General features: G+C 36.2%; 1 protein-coding gene across 1 annotated transcript in view; it reads left to right on the plus strand.

The window, feature by feature from the left end:
- Positions 1–21,360, plus strand: part of LOC132199522 (protein sprint) — a 217,233-nt gene that overhangs the window by 100,590 nt on the left and 95,283 nt on the right. The window contains exon 4 of the mRNA XM_059624321.1: positions 2,345–2,461. Within this exon, the coding sequence (XP_059480304.1) occupies positions 2,354–2,461 (108 nt within the window). The 5' untranslated portion in view covers positions 2,345–2,353. The remainder of the gene's footprint in view (positions 1–2,344; positions 2,462–21,360) is intronic.

Genomic DNA, 21,360 nt, shown 5'->3' on the forward strand with positions numbered 1-21,360 from the left:
GTTTTCTTTTTGTTGAAGTAATTAAAAAAAAAATATTACTTGATGCCATATGAGAATTGATTAACATATAGATATATAATTCACAGTCTCAATGTTATAGCGCAACTTTCACATTTTATGGCATTCTCGATAATTAACATGCATTACTTAATCAATAAATAAAAATATAACAACAAGCAAGTCATTATAAGACCGAAAATTCATTTTCTGGTATTTATGTCATCTTCAAAACAATTCGAACTCTGTCCAATTTTTGCCAGGTGTCTTAGAGTTGCAGTGTTTTGACTTTTTACGCGATAGGTTTTTCTTCCTGCTTTTTTACGGCCCCAAGTGCTGGTGTTTTGTGTTTGTAATATCGCGCCGGGTGGGTATCGTATTGCCGGCTGCTGTGGCCAACTCACTTTTTTATTCCAACTCCCCGGTGCTGCTTGGAGAGAGTGTATTTTTACACTGCACGTACCATTTTTACTTGCTCTTGTTTCGGCTCAAATTTCCCCCGTGTTGTAGTTGCTACGTGCCCTCTTGTTCTTTCTCCTCTCTGCAGCCAGATTATTTGCATGCATTCTTTCTCTCATCAAAACACACACACACGCAAACTTCTTTTGTCGAAGCAGACCGGCCTTTGAATGTTGCATGCGTGGGCGGGAAGAAGTGCTTTGCATTATCAACCCTTTGAGCTCAAAGGACTCGTTTCGCTGCTGGTCAGAAAGAGCTTCGTCCCCGCGAAATTCAATTTAGTTGCCGCTGACAAGCGTCCAGCACGGCATTCAACTTTTCATTCTATGAGGTTTTGCTTAATTAAATTTAACAATTCATCATGTGGTTCTGAATAATTAGCATACACCAGGCATTCGCTATCTTTTTTAACGATTCTGATTTTTTGTTACAAATGTTAACTTAAACTTTGTATGGGGAGTTGATTTATAAATTATATTTTATTTGAAAATTCCGAAGTTGATAAAAAAAAACTCTGCCGACTGCTAATAAATATTGAAAGAATTATCAAAATATTAATTTTAATAATATGTTTGAATTTTTCCTTGAATAATGAAAAAAAAAATAAAGCAATAAACTTTAGCCTATTATTAACTTTTTGGTAGCTGCGGGTTTGTGATACTTTTTATGTTGCTTTTCAATTCCTGCGTAGCATGTACAAGCGTTTGATAAATCATTTTCATTTCTTCTCTAAATATTTGAGCTCCAGTAATGCAAAGCATTGTTTACTGATTTATGAACTATTTAATATTAATTTTTTTTAGTTCCGTTAAATAAATTTTTCCAAATATATCAATATATTATGAAAGTGTAAACATGATTATTTGGTATTTAAGAGGGATAAATTTTTAATTATGAAGTAAAAAAAAGATATTTAATGTAATTTAAAAATTAATTTATGGAAAACTAAAATTTTGGTATGCATTCCATTATTAAAAGCTGTTTTTTTTTTATAATACCATGTAAAAACCTCTTAACAATTTAATTTATGCTTTACATTATTTGAACTCCGTTAATTATGACACATAATTATCTATCCATTTGCATTATTCAGTCGATCGTGTCCATTAGCCCTTCAAAAGTGGAAACCCTGCCCTCGCCACATGATTAATTCTGCACTTGACAAGTTTGAAAATCAAGGTTTACTCGCGCACAATCAGATCTGACGTTCCAATTAGCCATTCGTTCGACCGCAAATTCGCCAGCTGCAAATGAAATCAAGTGAAAATGGCAATTTACAGGCGCGGGCACTTCACCATTGACCACAAAGTCGAATATCATCCGCTCGGCCGCGCAAATTGCTGCACACCAGTTGTAACCGGAGAACGATCGGAACTTTTGCGCGCCACGGTGACGAGGGTTTAATTGAGAGAAGTCGTCGCGCTTGATTAAAACTGGGAGGGCGTCCAGACAGAGTGCAATCTCAAATATTGTGTTTGCCTCGCAGTCTCTCGCACTCGTCCTCTTTGTCTGCAGCGGCGCACCAGTTCCAATTACAGAACAAATCTGCTTGTTTGTTCCAACGCAGTGCGAGGAACAAAAGCCGACCGCCGTTATGTACTTTTAATTTATTCGGCGGCGGCTTTTTGTTTGTCTTTGTCCTGCTGCGTGCACCCCAATTTTTGAGCTGGCCCTGCAAAAACATAATCACAGTGGTTCTCATTTGTAACATGTATCCCTTTATTTCAAGAGCTAAAAAAATTATTACAGCACATTTTATTTTAAAGAAATACACATAGAAAAAATCCGATGTGAAATTTCCAAATTTCAATTTAATAAATTTACCAAGTCATTCATTTTTATTTAAAACTTTCTCCTAATTTTGTGTTTTACTTTTAAATGCTTACAGAGCTTCAACATGCGTCCAAGAAGTGAATCTGCTCTGACTCTTCTCGAACAGAGAGATGATTCTCCAGAGAGGCACCACTCGGTGGGTCACCAGCCGAGGCCTTCATCCTACCTGGTGGTGAGTACAGCACATTTTACATATCATCTGGTTACAACACGAAATGCACTTTAGCAATAATGGATTGCAAACAACTCCATTGTTCTTTTATAATCGCAGAAGAGCAGTTTATGATTGATGAAGACCATTAGGCGCTGCCAACAAATTCAATTGCATAATGCATCACTCGTCTCGCTGCATACGTTATTAAAAAGGGAGGTGTGGTGCATCATTTAGCAGAACTAGTTCCAAGAACCAGATAGATGCGCAAGGACACAGAGCGCAAATGATAAATTAGCTGTCGCTGGAACTTGAACCAACATTAGTATAATATACTGGGTTATTGAGTTAGAAATCAGCAATAGTATTTTAGAGACAAGAAGGGAAAGTTCAGTTTGGAAAATAGGGCAATATAATTTTACTTGATATTTTTATTCATAGAGCTAAATTTGTAATTTAATTTAATAACTCTAATAAGTCTGGTTGTTATTATTATTGGTATTGTTATGTTGAGAACTTTTGTTAACTTAACGAAATTTAATTGTCGTCTTTGTGTTAGGGACATTTGGGCTATTATTTTATTATCTCCGAGGTCGTCAGAAGTCAGTCATCCTATATATGAGTGAGACTTCTGAACGACCTCTATGATTTATGAGAGATATACAATTTATATTCTTAACAAATAAATACGAACCCACCTACAACATTCATGATATGTGACTGCAGAGATAAAACTATGTTATGAAGAATCTGATGATTTGTAAAAACATTAAATTAAAAAAACAAACTAATAATATAAAATCAGAAATAAAGTTTTATTAATAATCATTAATAAAGAAATGAAAATATAAAATATAATATATTTACAGAGTTGGTCATAAATTGATGATTTTTTTTTAATCCGCTACCAAGTAATTATTGTGACTTTGCATTGCATGCGTCAGGTTACACCTCTTAATTATTGTTATGAATGATTCAATTTTGAATACATACAAATAGGACTACGTCGACCTTGTTATTTTATAGGTCATCAAGATTAATCCTTGATGACCTAAAAAATCACCAGGTCTGTCGCAGACCTGATTTGCGAAATAAGCGTCAATCAGCACATTCAAGTTACAAGTAGTTAACGTTTTTGCCATTTTTTGAAGGACAGGACTATTGACCTTATAATTTTTTAGGTCATGGAGGACTAAAATCTCTCACAATTTTGAGAGATTTTAATCCTTGATGACCGAAAAAGTCACCAGGTCTGTCGCAGACCTGATTTGCAAAATAAGCGTCAATCATCACATTCAAGTTACAAGTAGTTGATGTTTTTGCCATTTTTTGAAAGACAGGACTATTGACCTTGTAATTTTTTAGGTCACGGAGCACTAAAATCTCTCACAATTTTGAGAGATTTTAATCCTTGATGACCTAAAAAGTCACCAGGTCTGTCGCAGACCTGATTTGCGAAATAAGCGTCAATCATCACATTCAAGATACAAGTAGTTGATGTTTTTGCCATTTTTTGAAGGACAGGACTATTGACCTTGTAATTTTTTAGGTCACGGAGGACTAAAATCTCTCACAATTTTGAGAGATTTTAATCCTTGATGACCTAAAAAGTCACCAGGTCTGTCGCAGACCTGAATTGCGAAATAAGCGTCAATCATCACATTCAAATTACAAGTAGTTGATGTTTTTGCCATTTTTTGAAGGACAGGACTATTGACCTTGTAATTTTTTAGGTCATGGAGGACTAAAATCTCTCACAATTTTGAGAGAATTTAATCCTTGATGACCTAAAAAGTCACCAGGTCTGTCGCAGACCTGAATTGCGAAATAAGCGTCAATCAGCACATTCAAATTACAAGTAGTTGATGTTTTTGCCATTTTTTGAAGGACAGGACTATTGACCTTGTAATTTTTTAGGTCATGGAGGACTAAAATCTCTCACAATTTTGAGAGATTTTAATCCTTGATGACCTAAAAAGTCACCAGGTCTGTCGCAGACCTGAATTGCGAAATAAGCGTCAATCATCACATTCAAATTACAAGTAGTTGATGTTTTTGCCATTTTTTGAAGGACAGGACTATTGACCTTGTAATTTTTTAGGTCATGGAGGACTAAAATCTCTCACAATTTTGAGAGATTTTAATCCTTGATGACCTAAAAAGTCACCAGGTCTGTCGCAGACCTGAATTGCGAAATAAGCGTCAATCAGCACATTCAAGTTACAAGTAGTTGATGTTTTTGCCATTTTTTGAAAGACAGGACTATTGACCTTGTAATTTTTTAGGTCACGGAGGACTAAAATCTCTCACAATTTTGAGAGATTTTAATCCTTGATGACCTAAAAAGTCACCAGGTCTGTCGCAGACCTGAATTGCGAAATAAGCGTCAATCAGCACATTCAAGTTACAAGTAGTTGATGTTTTTGCCATTTTTTGAAAGACAGGACTATTGACCTTGTAATTTTTTAGGTCATGGAGGACTAAAATCTCTCACAATTTTGAGAGATTTTAATCCTTGATGACCTAAAAAGTCACCAGGTCTGTCGCAGACCTGATTTGCGAAATAAGCGTCAATCATCACATTCAAGTTACAAGTAGTTGATGTTTTTGCCATTTTTTGAAGGACAGGACTATTGACCTTGTAATTTTTTAGGTCACGGAGGACTAAAATCTCTCACAATTTTGAGAGATTTTAATCCTTGATGACCTAAAAAGTCACCAGGTCTGTCGCAGACCTAATTTGCGAAATAAGCGTCAATCATCACATTCAAGATACAAGTAGTTGATGTTTTTGCCATTTTTTGAAGGACAGGACTATTGACCTTGTAATTTTTTAGGTCACGGAGGACTAAAATCTCTCACAATTTTGAGAGATTTTAATCCTTGATGACCTAAAAAGTCACCAGGTCTGTCGCAGACCTGATTTGCGAAATAAGCGTCAATCATCACATTCAAGTTACAAGTAGTTGATGTTTTTGCTTTTTTTTGTAGGACAGGACTATTGACCTTGTAATTTTTTAGGTCATGGAGGACTAAAATCTCTCACAATTTTGAGAGATTTTAATCCTTGATGACCTAAAAAGTCACCAGGTCTGTCGCAGACTTGAATTGCGAAATAAGCGTCAATCAGCACATTCAAATTACAAGTAGTTGATGTTTTTGCCATTTTTTGAAAGGCAGGACTATTGACCTTGTAATTTTTTAGGTCACGGAGGACTAAAATCTCTCACAATTTTGAGAGATTTTAATCCTTGATGACCTAAAAAGTCACCAGGTCTGTCGCAGACCTGATTTGCGAAATAAGCGTCAATCAGCACATTCAAATTACAAGTAGTTGATGTTTTTGCCATTTTTTGAAGGACAGGACTATTGACCTTGTAATTTTTTAGGTCATGGAGGACTAAAATCTCTCACAATTTTGAGAGATTTTAATCCTTGATGACCTAAAAAGTCACCAGGTCTGTCGCAGACCTGAATTGCGAAATAAGCGTCAATCAGCACATTCAAATTACAAGTAGTTGATGTTTTTGCCATTTTTTGAAAGGCAGGACTATTGACCTTGTAATTTTTTAGGTCACGGAGGACTAAAATCTCTCACAATTTTGAGAGATTTTAATCCTTGATGACCTAAAAAGTCACCAGGTCTGTCGCACACCTGAATTGCGAAATAAGCGTCAATCATCACATTCAAGTTACAAGTAGTTGATGTTTTTGCCATTTTTTGAAGGACAGGACTATTGACCTTGTAATTTTTTAGGTCACGGAGGACTAAAATCTCTCACAATTTTGAGAGATTTTAATCCTTGATGACCTAAAAAGTCACCAGGTCTGTCGCAGACCTGATTTGCGAAATAAGCGTCAATCATCACATTCAAGTTACAAGTAGTTGATGTTTTTGCCATTTTTTGAAGGACAGGACTATTGACCTTGTAATTTTTTAGGTCATGGAGGACTAAAATCTCTCACAATTTTGAGAGATTTTAATCCTTGATGACCTAAAATGTCACCAGGTCTGTCGCAGACCTGATTTGCGAAATAAGCGTCAATCATCACATTCAAGTTACAAGTAGTTGATGTTTTTGCCATTTTTTGAAGGACAGGACTATTGACCTTGTAATTTTTTAGGTCACGGAGGACTAAAATCTCTCACAATTTTGAGAGATTTTAATCCTTGATGACCTAAAAAGTCACCAGGTCTGTCGCAGACCTGATTTGCGAAATAAGCGTCAATCATCACATTCAAGTTACAAGTAGTTGATGTTTTTGCCATTTTTTGAAGGACAGGACTATTGACCTTGTAATTTTTTAGGTCATGGAGGACTAAAATCTCTCACAATTTTGAGAGATTTTAATCCTTGATGACCTAAAAAGTCACCAGGTCTGTCGCAGACTTGAATTGCGAATTAAGCGTCAATCAGCACATTCAAATTACAAGTAGTTGATGTTTTTGCCATTTTTTGAAAGGCAGGACTATTGACCTTGTAATTTTTTAGGTCACGGAGGACTAAAATCTCTCACAATTTTGAGAGATTTTAATCCTTGATGACCTAAAAAGTCACCAGGTCTGTCGCAGACCTGAATTGCGAAATAAGCGTCAATCATCACATTCAAATTACAAGTAGTTGATGTTTTTGCCATTTTTTGAAGGACAGGACTATTGACCTTGTAATTTTTTAGGTCATGGAGGACTAAAATCTCTCACAATTTTGAGAGATTTTAATCCTTGATGACCTAAAAAGTCACCAGGTCTGTCGCAGACCTGAATTGCGAAATAAGCGTCAATCAGCACATTCAAGTTACAAGTAGTTGATGTTTTTGCCATTTTTTGAAAGGCAGGACTATTGACCTTGAAATTTTTTAGGTCACGGAGGACTAAAATCTCTCACAATTTTGAGAGATTTTAATCCTTGATGACCTAAAAAGTCACCAGGTCTGTCGCAGACCTGAATTGCGAAATAAGCGTCAATCAGCACATTCAAGTTACAAGTAGTTGATGTTTTTGCCATTTTTTGAAAGACAGGACTATTGACCTTGTAATTTTTTAGGTCATGGAGGACTAAAATCTCTCACAATTTTGAGAGATTTTAATCCTTGATGACCTAAAAAGTCACCAGGTCTGTCGCAGACCTGATTTGCGAAATAAGCGTCAATCATCACATTCAAGTTACAAGTAGTTGATGTTTTTGCCATTTTTTGAAGGACAGGACTATTGACCTTGTAATTTTTTAGGTCACGGAGGACTAAAATCTCTCACAATTTTGAGAGATTTTAATCCTTGATGACCTAAAAAGTCACCAGGTCTGTCGCAGACCTGAATTGCGAAATAAGCGTCAATCAGCACATTCAAGTTACAAGTAGTTGATGTTTTTGCCATTTTTTGAAAGACAGGACTATTGACCTTGTAATTTTTTAGGTCACGGAGGACTAAAATCTCTCACAATTTTGAGAGATTTTAATCCTTGATGACCTAAAAAGTCACCAGGTCTGTCGCAGACCTGAATTGCGAAATAAGCGTCAATCAGCACATTCAAGTTACAAGTAGTTGATGTTTTTGCCATTTTTTGAAAGACAGGACTATTGACCTTGTAATTTTTTAGGTCACGGAGGACTAAAATCTCTCACAATTTTGAGAGATTTTAATCCTTGATGACCTAAAAAGTCACCAGGTCTGTCGCAGACCTGAATTGCGAAATAAGCGTCAATCAGCACATTCAAGTTACAAGTAGTTGATGTTTTTGCCATTTTTTGAAAGACAGGACTATTGACCTTGTAATTTTTTAGGTCATGGAGGACTAAAATCTCTCACAATTTTGAGAGATTTTAATCCTTGATGACCTAAAAAGTCACCAGGTCTGTCGCAGACCTGATTTGCGAAATAAGCGTCAATCATCACATTCAAGTTACAAGTAGTTGATGTTTTTGCCATTTTTTGAAGGACAGGACTATTGACCTTGTAATTTTTTAGGTCACGGAGGACTAAAATCTCTCACAATTTTGAGAGATTTTAATCCTTGATGACCTAAAAAGTCACCAGGTCTGTCGCAGACCTAATTTGCGAAATAAGCGTCAATCATCACATTCAAGATACAAGTAGTTGATGTTTTTGCCATTTTTTGAAGGACAGGACTATTGACCTTGTAATTTTTTAGGTCACGGAGGACTAAAATCTCTCACAATTTTGAGAGATTTTAATCCTTGATGACCTAAAAAGTCACCAGGTCTGTCGCAGACCTGATTTGCGAAATAAGCGTCAATCATCACATTCAAGTTACAAGTAGTTGATGTTTTTGCTTTTTTTTGTAGGACAGGACTATTGACCTTGTAATTTTTTAGGTCATGGAGGACTAAAATCTCTCACAATTTTGAGAGATTTTAATCCTTGATGACCTAAAAAGTCACCAGGTCTGTCGCAGACTTGAATTGCGAAATAAGCGTCAATCAGCACATTCAAATTACAAGTAGTTGATGTTTTTGCCATTTTTTGAAAGGCAGGACTATTGACCTTGTAATTTTTTAGGTCACGGAGGACTAAAATCTCTCACAATTTTGAGAGATTTTAATCCTTGATGACCTAAAAAGTCACCAGGTCTGTCGCAGACCTGATTTGCGAAATAAGCGTCAATCAGCACATTCAAATTACAAGTAGTTGATGTTTTTGCCATTTTTTGAAGGACAGGACTATTGACCTTGTAATTTTTTAGGTCATGGAGGACTAAAATCTCTCACAATTTTGAGAGATTTTAATCCTTGATGACCTAAAAAGTCACCAGGTCTGTCGCAGACCTGAATTGCGAAATAAGCGTCAATCAGCACATTCAAATTACAAGTAGTTGATGTTTTTGCCATTTTTTGAAAGGCAGGACTATTGACCTTGTAATTTTTTAGGTCACGGAGGACTAAAATCTCTCACAATTTTGAGAGATTTTAATCCTTGATGACCTAAAAAGTCACCAGGTCTGTCGCACACCTGAATTGCGAAATAAGCGTCAATCATCACATTCAAGTTACAAGTAGTTGATGTTTTTGCCATTTTTTGAAGGACAGGACTATTGACCTTGTAATTTTTTAGGTCACGGAGGACTAAAATCTCTCACAATTTTGAGAGATTTTAATCCTTGATGACCTAAAAAGTCACCAGGTCTGTCGCAGACCTGATTTGCGAAATAAGCGTCAATCATCACATTCAAGTTACAAGTAGTTGATGTTTTTGCCATTTTTTGAAGGACAGGACTATTGACCTTGTAATTTTTTAGGTCATGGAGGACTAAAATCTCTCACAATTTTGAGAGATTTTAATCCTTGATGACCTAAAATGTCACCAGGTCTGTCGCAGACCTGATTTGCGAAATAAGCGTCAATCATCACATTCAAGTTACAAGTAGTTGATGTTTTTGCCATTTTTTGAAGGACAGGACTATTGACCTTGTAATTTTTTAGGTCACGGAGGACTAAAATCTCTCACAATTTTGAGAGATTTTAATCCTTGATGACCTAAAAAGTCACCAGGTCTGTCGCAGACCTGATTTGCGAAATAAGCGTCAATCATCACATTCAAGTTACAAGTAGTTGATGTTTTTGCCATTTTTTGAAGGACAGGACTATTGACCTTGTAATTTTTTAGGTCATGGAGGACTAAAATCTCTCACAATTTTGAGAGATTTTAATCCTTGATGACCTAAAAAGTCACCAGGTCTGTCGCAGACTTGAATTGCGAATTAAGCGTCAATCAGCACATTCAAATTACAAGTAGTTGATGTTTTTGCCATTTTTTGAAAGGCAGGACTATTGACCTTGTAATTTTTTAGGTCACGGAGGACTAAAATCTCTCACAATTTTGAGAGATTTTAATCCTTGATGACCTAAAAAGTCACCAGGTCTGTCGCAGACCTGAATTGCGAAATAAGCGTCAATCATCACATTCAAATTACAAGTAGTTGATGTTTTTGCCATTTTTTGAAGGACAGGACTATTGACCTTGTAATTTTTTAGGTCATGGAGGACTAAAATCTCTCACAATTTTGAGAGATTTTAATCCTTGATGACCTAAAAAGTCACCAGGTCTGTCGCAGACCTGAATTGCGAAATAAGCGTCAATCAGCACATTCAAGTTACAAGTAGTTGATGTTTTTGCCATTTTTTGAAAGGCAGGACTATTGACCTTGAAATTTTTTAGGTCACGGAGGACTAAAATCTCTCACAATTTTGAGAGATTTTAATCCTTGATGACCTAAAAAGTCACCAGGTCTGTCGCAGACCTGAATTGCGAAATAAGCGTCAATCAGCACATTCAAGTTACAAGTAGTTGATGTTTTTGCCATTTTTTGAAAGACAGGACTATTGACCTTGTAATTTTTTAGGTCATGGAGGACTAAAATCTCTCACAATTTTGAGAGATTTTAATCCTTGATGACCTAAAAAGTCACCAGGTCTGTCGCAGACCTGATTTGCGAAATAAGCGTCAATCATCACATTCAAGTTACAAGTAGTTGATGTTTTTGCCATTTTTTGAAGGACAGGACTATTGACCTTGTAATTTTTTAGGTCACGGAGGACTAAAATCTCTCACAATTTTGAGAGATTTTAATCCTTGATGACCTAAAAAGTCACCAGGTCTGTCGCAGACCTGAATTGCGAAATAAGCGTCAATCATCACATTCAAATTACAAGTAGTTGATGTTTTTGCCATTTTTTGAAGGACAGGACTATTGACCTTGTAATTTTTTAGGTCATGGAGGACTAAAATCTCTCACAATTTTGAGAGATTTTAATCCTTGATGACCTAAAAAGTCACCAGGTCTGTCGCAGACCTGAATTGCGAAATAAGCGTCAATCAGCACATTCAAGTTACAAGTAGTTGATGTTTTTGCCATTTTTTGAAAGGCAGGACTATTGACCTTGAAATTTTTTAGGTCACGGAGGACTAAAATCTCTCACAATTTTGAGAGATTTTAATCCTTGATGACCTAAAAAGTCACCAGGTCTGTCGCAGACCTGAATTGCGAAATAAGCGTCAATCAGCACATTCAAGTTACAAGTAGTTGATGTTTTTGCCATTTTTTGAAAGACAGGACTATTGACCTTGTAATTTTTTAGGTCATGGAGGACTAAAATCTCTCACAATTTTGAGAGATTTTAATCCTTGATGACCTAAAAAGTCACCAGGTCTGTCGCAGACCTGATTTGCGAAATAAGCGTCAATCATCACATTCAAGTTACAAGTAGTTGATGTTTTTGCCATTTTTTGAAGGACAGGACTATTGACCTTGTAATTTTTTAGGTCACGGAGGACTAAAATCTCTCACAATTTTGAGAGATTTTAATCCTTGATGACCTAAAAAGTCACCAGGTCTGTCGCAGACCTGAATTGCGAAATAAGCGTCAATCAGCACATTCAAATTAGAAGTAGTTGATGATTTTGCCATTTTTTGAAAGGCAGGACTATTGACCTTGTAATTTTTTAGGTCATGGAGGACTAAAATCTCTCACAATTTTGAGAGATTTTAATCCTTGATGACCTAAAAAGTCACCAGGTCTGTCGCAGACCTGAATTGCGAAATAAGCGTCAATCAGCACATTCAAATTACAAGTAGTTGATGTTTTTGCCATTTTTTGAAAGGCAGGACTATTGACCTTGTAATTTTTTAGGTCACGGAGGACTAAAATCTCTCACAATTTTGAGAGATTTTAATCCTTGATGACCTAAAAAGTCACCAGGTCTGTCGCAGACCTGAATTGCGAAATAAGCGTCAATCAGCACATTCAAATTACAAGTAGTTGATGTTTTTGCCATTTTTTGAAAGACAGGACTATTGACCTTGTAATTTTTTAGGTCATGGAGGACTAAAATCTCTCACAATTTTGAGAGATTTTAATCCTTGATGACCTAAAAAGTCACCAGGTCTGTCGCAGACCTGAATTGCGAAATAAGCGTCAATCAGCACATTCAAATTAGAAGTAGTTGATGATTTTGCCATTTTTTGAAAGGCAGGACTATTGACCTTGTAATTTTTTAGGTCATGGAGGACTAAAATCTCTCACAATTTTGAGAGATTTTAATCCTTGATGACCTAAAAAGTCACCAGGTCTGTCGCAGACCTGAATTGCGAAATAAGCGTCAATCAGCACATTCAAATTACAAGTAGTTGATGTTTTTGCCATTTTTTGAAAGGCAGGACTATTGACCTTGTAATTTTTTAGGTCACGGAGGACTAAAATCTCTCACAATTTTGAGAGATTTTAATCCTTGATGACCTAAAAAGTCACCAGGTCTGTCGCAGACCTGAATTGCGAAATAAGCGTCAATCAGCACATTCAAATTACAAGTAGTTGATGTTTTTGCCATTTTTTGAAAGACAGGACTATTGACCTTGTAATTTTTTAGGTCATGGAGGACTAAAATCTCTCACAATTTTGAGAGATTTTAATCCTTGATGACCTAAAAAATCACCAGGTCTGTCGCAGACCTGATTTGCGAAATAAGCGTCAATCAGCACATTCAAATTACAAGTAGTTGATGTTTTTGCCATTTTTTGAAAGGCAGGACTATTGACCTTGTAATTTTTTAGGTCATGGAGGACTAAAATCTCTCAAAAATGTGAGAGATTTTAATCCTTGATGACCTAATAAGTCACCAGGTCTGTCGCAGACCTGATTTGCGAAATAAGCGTCAATCATCACATTCAAGTTACAAGTAGTTGATGTTTTTGCCATTTTTTGAAGGATAGGAACACAATTAATATTATTGGTTCCGCAATTTTGTTGATTGAAAATATTGATCGATGTATTTTTTAAAACTCATCAAGCTATTATTTTTACTTGAAATTAAAAAAAATAATTTATCTTCTCAATTTCAATTTAATGATGCTTTTTTGCCAAGTGCTGCTCACATAATAATATTTTTGCACTCCCCAAATTATTTGCGCTGCAGCAATGCAGCTTTGAAACTAGTAATGCATTTGTGGGAAACTTTGCCGGTGGCGACTGCGGCCGCCGTTATGAAAATAATAAATTTTGAGCATGCAAGCAGGTAGAAAACTCGAGAGCGGAAGGAAAGATTGCTTGTGGGTGCAAATTCGCGGAATTCCCATGCGTTGTGCGAGAGCTGGAGGCGCTTTATTCCTGTGATAAATTGGCTTTGCGACATTTCCATCGCGCGGAGAGGTTAGTGCACTACTTGCGGTGTGTCTCTGGCTGGAATTTAATGCATTAAATATGTCCGCGCCACGTCGGTCGCTATAATAGCGTAGCGGCGGCTGCATTCTGTATATCTGCAGTATAATTACACGCTCGTGCAAACAGCCATGACTCACACTCAGGTTTTAATCGAAAGCCAGCTGCTCTTTTATTGAATATGTAATTTTGCCAACAACATGGAGCTTTTGATATTAATTTGATATTTAATTTTGCAATATATTTGATTAAGACCACTTTGACTGGGTGTTTAATGTTCGTTTCCACCAATATTAAGTTAATTTAAAAGTATACCATACAGAAATGTTATCAAAGTATTGATTTCACATTTCCAAAAATGACATTTATTTTGTCTTGCAAAATATTATTTATTTACACTCACAAAAGAAATTAATTTATGGTACATCATTGACAACAGAACAGTACTTTGTGTAGCTGTATCAAATTTAGTTATGGCGAAATACTTTTTAATAGACTATAATATGAATAAATTATAAATTATTTTTCTTTTTTTTTAAAACCACATTATAATTCAGTCTTAAAAAAATAATTTGCTTTACCAAGTTTTAATTGAATATTAAATCAAAATTAATCAGTACAACAATTTTTATAATATTTTGTTTATAGTACTTTCACTCATGGTGAGTCATAAAGCCAAATTAACAACTATAATTTTTTTCTGTTCAATTTTTGGCGCTCAATTTTTCGCGTCTCTGCTCTTCTCAGGGCATAAACTCCCGCACTCTTGGCTGCCGGTTTGCGAGTTGTACGTGACGTGAAATTAAAATGCCGTTTTTTTATCTTCTCGAGAAGAAAAACAATGATTTTTTTTCCTTCTTTCTTGGAGTCGCTCGGATTGCGGCGACGTCCTCTGTCTGCGAGATCTGAATATTCATGTGACGGGTGGGGGGGGGGGGACTGTCGGTGGGCGCATCACGAACATTCCCTGCTGCAACATTTCGCCTCTCATCATCGTCATTATTATTAGCACTGCGAACGAGGGTGCAGCAATTTACCTAATACACGTGACATCAATTTGTCCTGGTGTCGGCCGCGGGCCAGTGGCGATCATGCAGATTGGGCCTGTCAGCCCACGAGGGTGCAGATTAGCGACCCGTGCAATAACACAACGCCGCACCGAGCCAAGCCGACCAGCCCCCAATTATTGGATTAAATTAACGACGATGCAAAATAATTAATATAATAGAGGTCTATTAGCGTCGAGGGAGTCGTGCAATGATTATTGGGGCTTTGCTCACCAACCACCCACTCGCCGAAAGCAGGTCTCTCTGGAACAACACGCAAATTCATAAACCTCTTATCAATTATTGTTGCCTGATTTAATTGACTGCAATAATAGTTAATCTGCTCGTCTTTATTTAAAATTATTGCAGATTTGTCGATAAAATAACAATCATTAAGGTACTTATTTCAGAAAATAAAAAACTTTGAGATTTAGATCAGATTATTATTATGTCATGCAAATTGTGTCAAATATGAGATTTTCATTGAATTTAGTCGTGCTTTAATTTTTATTGAGATAAAATGTTTGAACTCAGTTGATAAATGTGGAAAACTATTATTTTTAATTTTAATCCAAGAAAGTAACACTCCCCTGAAATTTTTAATTGGGAAATAAATTCATTTTAAAAGAACTACTTCGCACTTTCAGAGGTTGAATTGCAAAACAGTACCTCAGAGTTGCGGTCTGATGTGCTGTTTTGAAATTCAACTTTAAAAAGTGTGAAGCTTATGTATTTTTAATTATTTTCTAGTCGGATTATTTTTAAGTTTAATTTTTATTCTGCTTTTCATAGCTTCATAAATTTTTTCTTATTTTATTTTAATTATTAAAAGATATTTTATTACAAAGAGTCACAATCATTTTATACCATTTTGATGCAAAACTGCCAATTCAAATAAAATACAGTTTAGCCATACAAAAATCAGATAAAAATATAAATAAAATAATAATGATACTATATTCACTAGAAGTTCCTAAAGCAAGAAGCATTGTATGACTTCCTCTTACTATCGGTAGCCAGTAAATTCATATTACCTGTCAAAGAAAACTCTTGAAATATATATAAAAATTCATTAAAAAAAAAAAAAATGAAGCAATCAATTTTCCAGGAAATTATTTTATTCATTTTAAAATAGTATTGCTATATATAAAGTGTACAAATAAAATCTAAAAAAAAAAAAAAAAAATGCACATCTCCTCTTCCTTTTTTCTTTCATGATTAAATGTGGTTACTCTCTATCTAAATCATTATAAACATTTAAAGAGATATTGATCCAACTTATGGTGCACATACACTCCACAGGGTATTTGCGTCAAAAAGCTTTTCACGGCAAACTTGGTCTCGCTGTGCAATGTGCAAGTAATACTTTTGTGAAAAGTAGCAAGCAGTTGAATGCTTCTCGTTAGAATTTTGTAACGTACCATTCAGAAAACTCGCAATTCCCCGTCGCAAACTTTTTGCCAATCTCGCGCAGCACCCACTGGAGCTTGATATTGGCTAATCTGAATCGCGGCTCCAGCTATTTCTGCCCGCGACGTGTTTATCTCTTTCGACTCCTTTGCGGATTTATCCGTTAAACAAACTGAAACCCTTTTGTGAGGCAACAAAGAAAGCTTAATACTTTGCCCGGTCGACGTGCCAAGTAGGTTATATTTTTATTCCTTGTATAAACAGTCTAGCAGCGAGCTAAAAGCATCAGGGAATAAATATAGAGCTGCTATCGAGATATAAAAAAAAAATGCCAAGAGAATATTTTGATGATGCGAGCAAACGTTAGTCTCCCCCTTTTTATCTTTAGCGAAATAGAATAACAAATCTGACGAGCTTCATTCAGAACAATGATACGGAGAATGTGAAATTTCATTTTTTTATACACCCCCTGCTAATGTTGATAAGAAACTTATTCCGCTTCTGCTGGTGGCGCTTTCATTGCACTTTCGCGGAGAACCAAACTGGGAAAGAGTTTTTGGGGGAATTCAGCCTGGAAGCTTTTTTGCACTAGAGTGGAGATTGCATCTTGGCCGGGAATCAGGAGAGTTGCTTTTTTCCCTTTTAAAAGGGTGCTGGTGATTTATTTTACTGAAAATGCAGAAGTGGAAACGCATTGTTGGAAGAAACTTTATTTAATTAGCTTAAAAAGAAATTTTGGAAGTTGATTTATTAATATGTTCTGATTTTTTTTAACCAATAAGTCGAGTTTTTAAGCCCAAGAAATAAAAAAAAAAATAAGAAAAATTTAACTTTCCTATTTTTAGCAGGTTGTTGATTGCTGAGATAAAATTAAAGGTATTTTTCCTTCGATCTAATCTGTAATTTAAAAATAAACCGAATCTTTCAAGCATAATCCAAACAAATTCCAATCTCATCCTACTTCCCTTTTAGTTGCCTGAATCCAATTTCAAATTCCGGTCCCGCATTTTATTACCACCTGCGAGCCGTGTCTGAAAAAAAAACTCCCTCGGGCGTGCCTTTGCGCGCGGGTGTTGCTCTTTCCCCGGCCGGACCCAAAAAGAAGAAAAGTCCTCCGCACTTTTATTCATATTTTCATACCGGCTTTATTAAATGAATAATTACGAACAAAGAGCGTAGTTTCCTCTCTGAAATATCTCTCGCAGGCTTAACAGCAAGGCATATCTAAATGCTAAACGGCCGGGCACAAAAATATGAGCTGCTGAAATTGCCTCGCAGTTTTTAAAAGCAGAGCGACTCGTTGGTCCCCTCGCTTCCTCTGCGGATTAACAATTAGCTGCCTGTCATTTGCATAAATTTATGCAGTCTCGCGGTGTTTCGACCGCCTGCAGACGGCGCCTCCACACTGGATCGGGAATTTACATGCAGCCGGAGCGACTCTCATAGACGCAGCGTCTATCGCAGATATCGGCGGGCTGCACCACAACAGGAACAAGTTGCTTGCTATTCAACCGACGGACCGCAGCAGAAGGGAGCCTGCTGCCTGCGGTTTCGGGGGTTCAACACCAGCCGGGTTGGGCGCCAAAAGTAATTTTGCAAGTCTCGTGCACTTTGGGTTGGAGTTCAGAAAGAAAAGTGCTAACAGAGAGGGGTGAATGTTTGCAGATTAAATTTTTAACCAAATTAACAGAGTTAAAAGTTAAAATTTTCAGATTATTTCACAGGCGGGCTTTTATAAACTACTTTTGCAACTACATATTTGATAAAAAGTACGAGGGTAGCAAAATAACAAATTCCACATTGAATTTCACAATTGAAATTATTAGATTATTATTATTGTAACATTTATAAAAAAATCCTAATTACTTTCTTATCAAAAAATGTATTTATCCTAATTTTACCTTACAAATTTTTTATTTATAGAAACAAAGCCAGCGTATTCAATGTTTTTTAGGATCTTTTTTATTTATACATACTTCAAATAGAAACTAGCGCTTTGCATAAATTAATTTTTTATTTAATTTTTCATTTTGTTTTTCAATCAAAATTCTAAGTGAACTCAAACCCAAATTTCAAGCTTGCTCAGGCAATACAGCAAGAGCAAATAATCCAATTAGGCCTCACGATAATAGTCATGTGTCATGCAGTCAAACCGAATTATTTCAATCGGCGCCAAAGCTCGAAGCACAAACCCAATTAGCTGCGAACAAGAAAGACGCGCGAGTGCGTTTGTGCTGATTAGCGAACATGGCGTGCACCTACGGCACCCAGGACGCACATAATGCGCGGCATTTCAGACGCACGCGTAATTTCATTAGCGCTGGCGGTGTTATTTCGCCTCCCCGTGTGCTGTGCGCTCGCTACCTGGCGACCTAAGTGGAGTCGGGTAATAAATTTACTGCAGCCTGGCGACGGATTTATTAGTGCTGCCGGATGATAATATCTCGGTGCGAGGGCTGTGGGATTAAATAATGATGTTAACAGACCAGGCGCTCAAACACACACACGAGCTGCAATCAAACGCTTGTCAAGCCTGCGTCACTTCGTACAAATGGCTTGTTTGTCAGATGATGTCAGATAATGTAGAAGCTTAAAACAAGTTCAGTCATGTCAAGAATGAAATCAATTTTTTCTGTTATGATTTATTTGACAACCTAATTTTATTCATAATTCCTTCTTATAAACATGGTATATTCTAATTAATTCGCTTTCATTTAAATAATTATTTGGTGTATACAAAACAAAGGATTTAAAGGTCTCCAACCTAACCATCCCGACCATCTATAACCTGATAAGAATAATCTTTTTTCATGACTTCCAACCGTAATTTCAACAATATAATAATAATTTTTTGGTTAATTTTATAAAAATACTTTTATATGGGGGAAAATCCTTTTGATTACTATGTACTGTCACAATTATTAAAATTATTTATTTATAAAAAGAATAAATAATATAAAATTTATTAAAATTTAAATTTTCTAAAGCTAAATGAAAATAAAAATTTAAGTTTTTTATTACATATTATTTAAATGTGTTGAAAATATATCTTAAAAGTTTTTATTTTTGCCAACCAATTTATTGAATTCTTTTCTTTAATCGTCAAAAGCCAAGATGTCTCTTCCAGATGCAGAGTGGAATCGTAATCGCACAAATATTTACGCAGCGTCGTCAGCAAAATGACATAAAGTATCAAAGTGCAGTCATATTTTGACGCACGTCAGCTTCGGCTGTTTGATGTTTCAAGTTATTGGGATTCAAGCGGCGACAAGCCGAGGGCCGTTCGCGTTCATCCCGTCACGCCGCACCGAACCAGCCAGGGGGAATTTTGGCATTTTCGGTTGCTAGGGTGTCATCCATCGGCAAAGCCATTAGTATGCAACCCGCCCGGTCGGAAATGTAGCTGCTGCTCCAGCAGCACCACATGCACCCGACACTAACCCGCCCAACGTGCTGCGGTCGACGCAAATAAAAGGCCGGTGTGTTTCAATATAATAATTTCCCTCCGAAGAGGGTCAAAATGATGAATTCAAACTGCATAGATCGTTGGTATACGCGCGGAAATTATGGCCCCGGCTAACGATCTGACCAGCACTTCTCGTTTCGGTGAAAACACCCACGCATGGGAATGGTGATGAGGGTGTGTTTTCCAGCGTGGCTCACCCTCAGTTGACTTTTTACTTAAAAATTTTTGTGTTTGCCTGAATGGTTAGCAATCAGGAATTTTGGTTCTATAAAAATAACTGATTTTGATGCTATATTTTTAACTACAAGGACCTATTTTGAGAATGTTTATTTTTTTTATTTAATTCATAGCTATAAAATAAAAAAAGAATAAAATAATCATTTATATACTCCTCTGTATTGAATATAAATAACTAAGCAAGTAGAAATAATATTTGGCAATTTGAAATCAAAATTGCTTGATAATTTAGTAAAAATATTTGAATCTGTTGAAGTGAAAAAGGCGAATGAATTTATTTGTTTAATTTACCTGAATAAATTCTGATTTTTTTTTAAAGATCACTACAAACAAGTGCGGAATGAAAAGTTTTTAAATGGCGACATTGATTTCACTTTGCAAAATTTTCAATTCTGCTTTCTAGCATTATTTGGCACCCCCACTGTCGTTCCTCCAATCTCATAATGCGATGAGTTTGGTGCGCGAGGGCGTTTCGTTCGTGGGCTGAATGTTTCCAAGCACAAAAGTCGCGCGACAAATCACCCGTGTGACATCATCACCCTCTCGGAGCGCGGCCGTAATATGCACCAGCAACTCACAAAACTTGCAATACGGTCATGCGTGAACATTCTATTGGCGCAATAGATTTCCTCTGGCGACGGTGATGCTCTGCCGAGCGTGGTATCATTCAATTCTGCGCCGACCGGGGGCTGCAGATTGAAAATCTCATCACCACCACTCAATGATGGAAAATGCACGATCGTTGATCCAATCAAACTTCCCTCTCTGGAATAATAAAATTTATCTTACAGCCATCATGTTTTTCTTTCGGTCAAATTATTATGGAACTCCAAAGACTTCAAAGAACGCGGGAAAAAAACAATTTGATTTTGCAATTTAAAGATAATCAATTTTGATCTATTGAATAAAAATGTCAGAGTAGCTGAGATATAAAAGGATTACAATAATTTTTAACTAAACTCATTAAATGCTTCATATTTTCATAAAAAATATTTACTAAGAAAGTTCTTGTAAAATAATATAATTGAAAATCTTTTCTCCCTTGAAATGTCAACGCGATTTACTAATGCCCTTCTGAAAAATGCAGTTGAAATCTGTTGACAGAAGGGAAAAAAGAGTGTGGAATGCACCAAACACTTCTGCACTCGCGAAGAGCAATATCATCAGCGGAAAATCTCACTCTTCTCTCCACTCTCGTCTCGATTCAAAGGAGGTGAGTGCGAAAAAGCTGAGGGGCGTTGAGGATATGGAAAACAATTGTCGTTCTCTTGCTGTGAGAGTGCATGCTGTGGCGTTATTCGTTTCTCTCCTGCTCTTGAATCTGCATACATGAAAGAAATTTACATTTCACGGAGTTTCATTGCGTGCGAGAGGGCGTCCCTTCGCCGTAGCATCTATGCGAGGACACATTTATAACTGAGGAGGAAAAGTGACAGATACTGCAAAGGTGTTGTTACTTTACGCTTGTCATCTTACAACGCAAAAAGTGTTTTTTTTTCTTTTTTTTTAAATAAAATAATTTAATATTAATTAATTTATTTACAAAAAAAATCTATTCTGTATTTTGATGTTTTAAATTTTTTTTTTCTAAA

Source organism: Neocloeon triangulifer, unplaced genomic scaffold (genome assembly GCF_031216515.1).
Source record: "Neocloeon triangulifer isolate White Clay Creek 2 clone unplaced genomic scaffold, ASM3121651v1 ptg000014l, whole genome shotgun sequence".
NCBI classification, from domain to species: Eukaryota; Metazoa; Arthropoda; class Insecta; order Ephemeroptera; family Baetidae; genus Neocloeon; species Neocloeon triangulifer.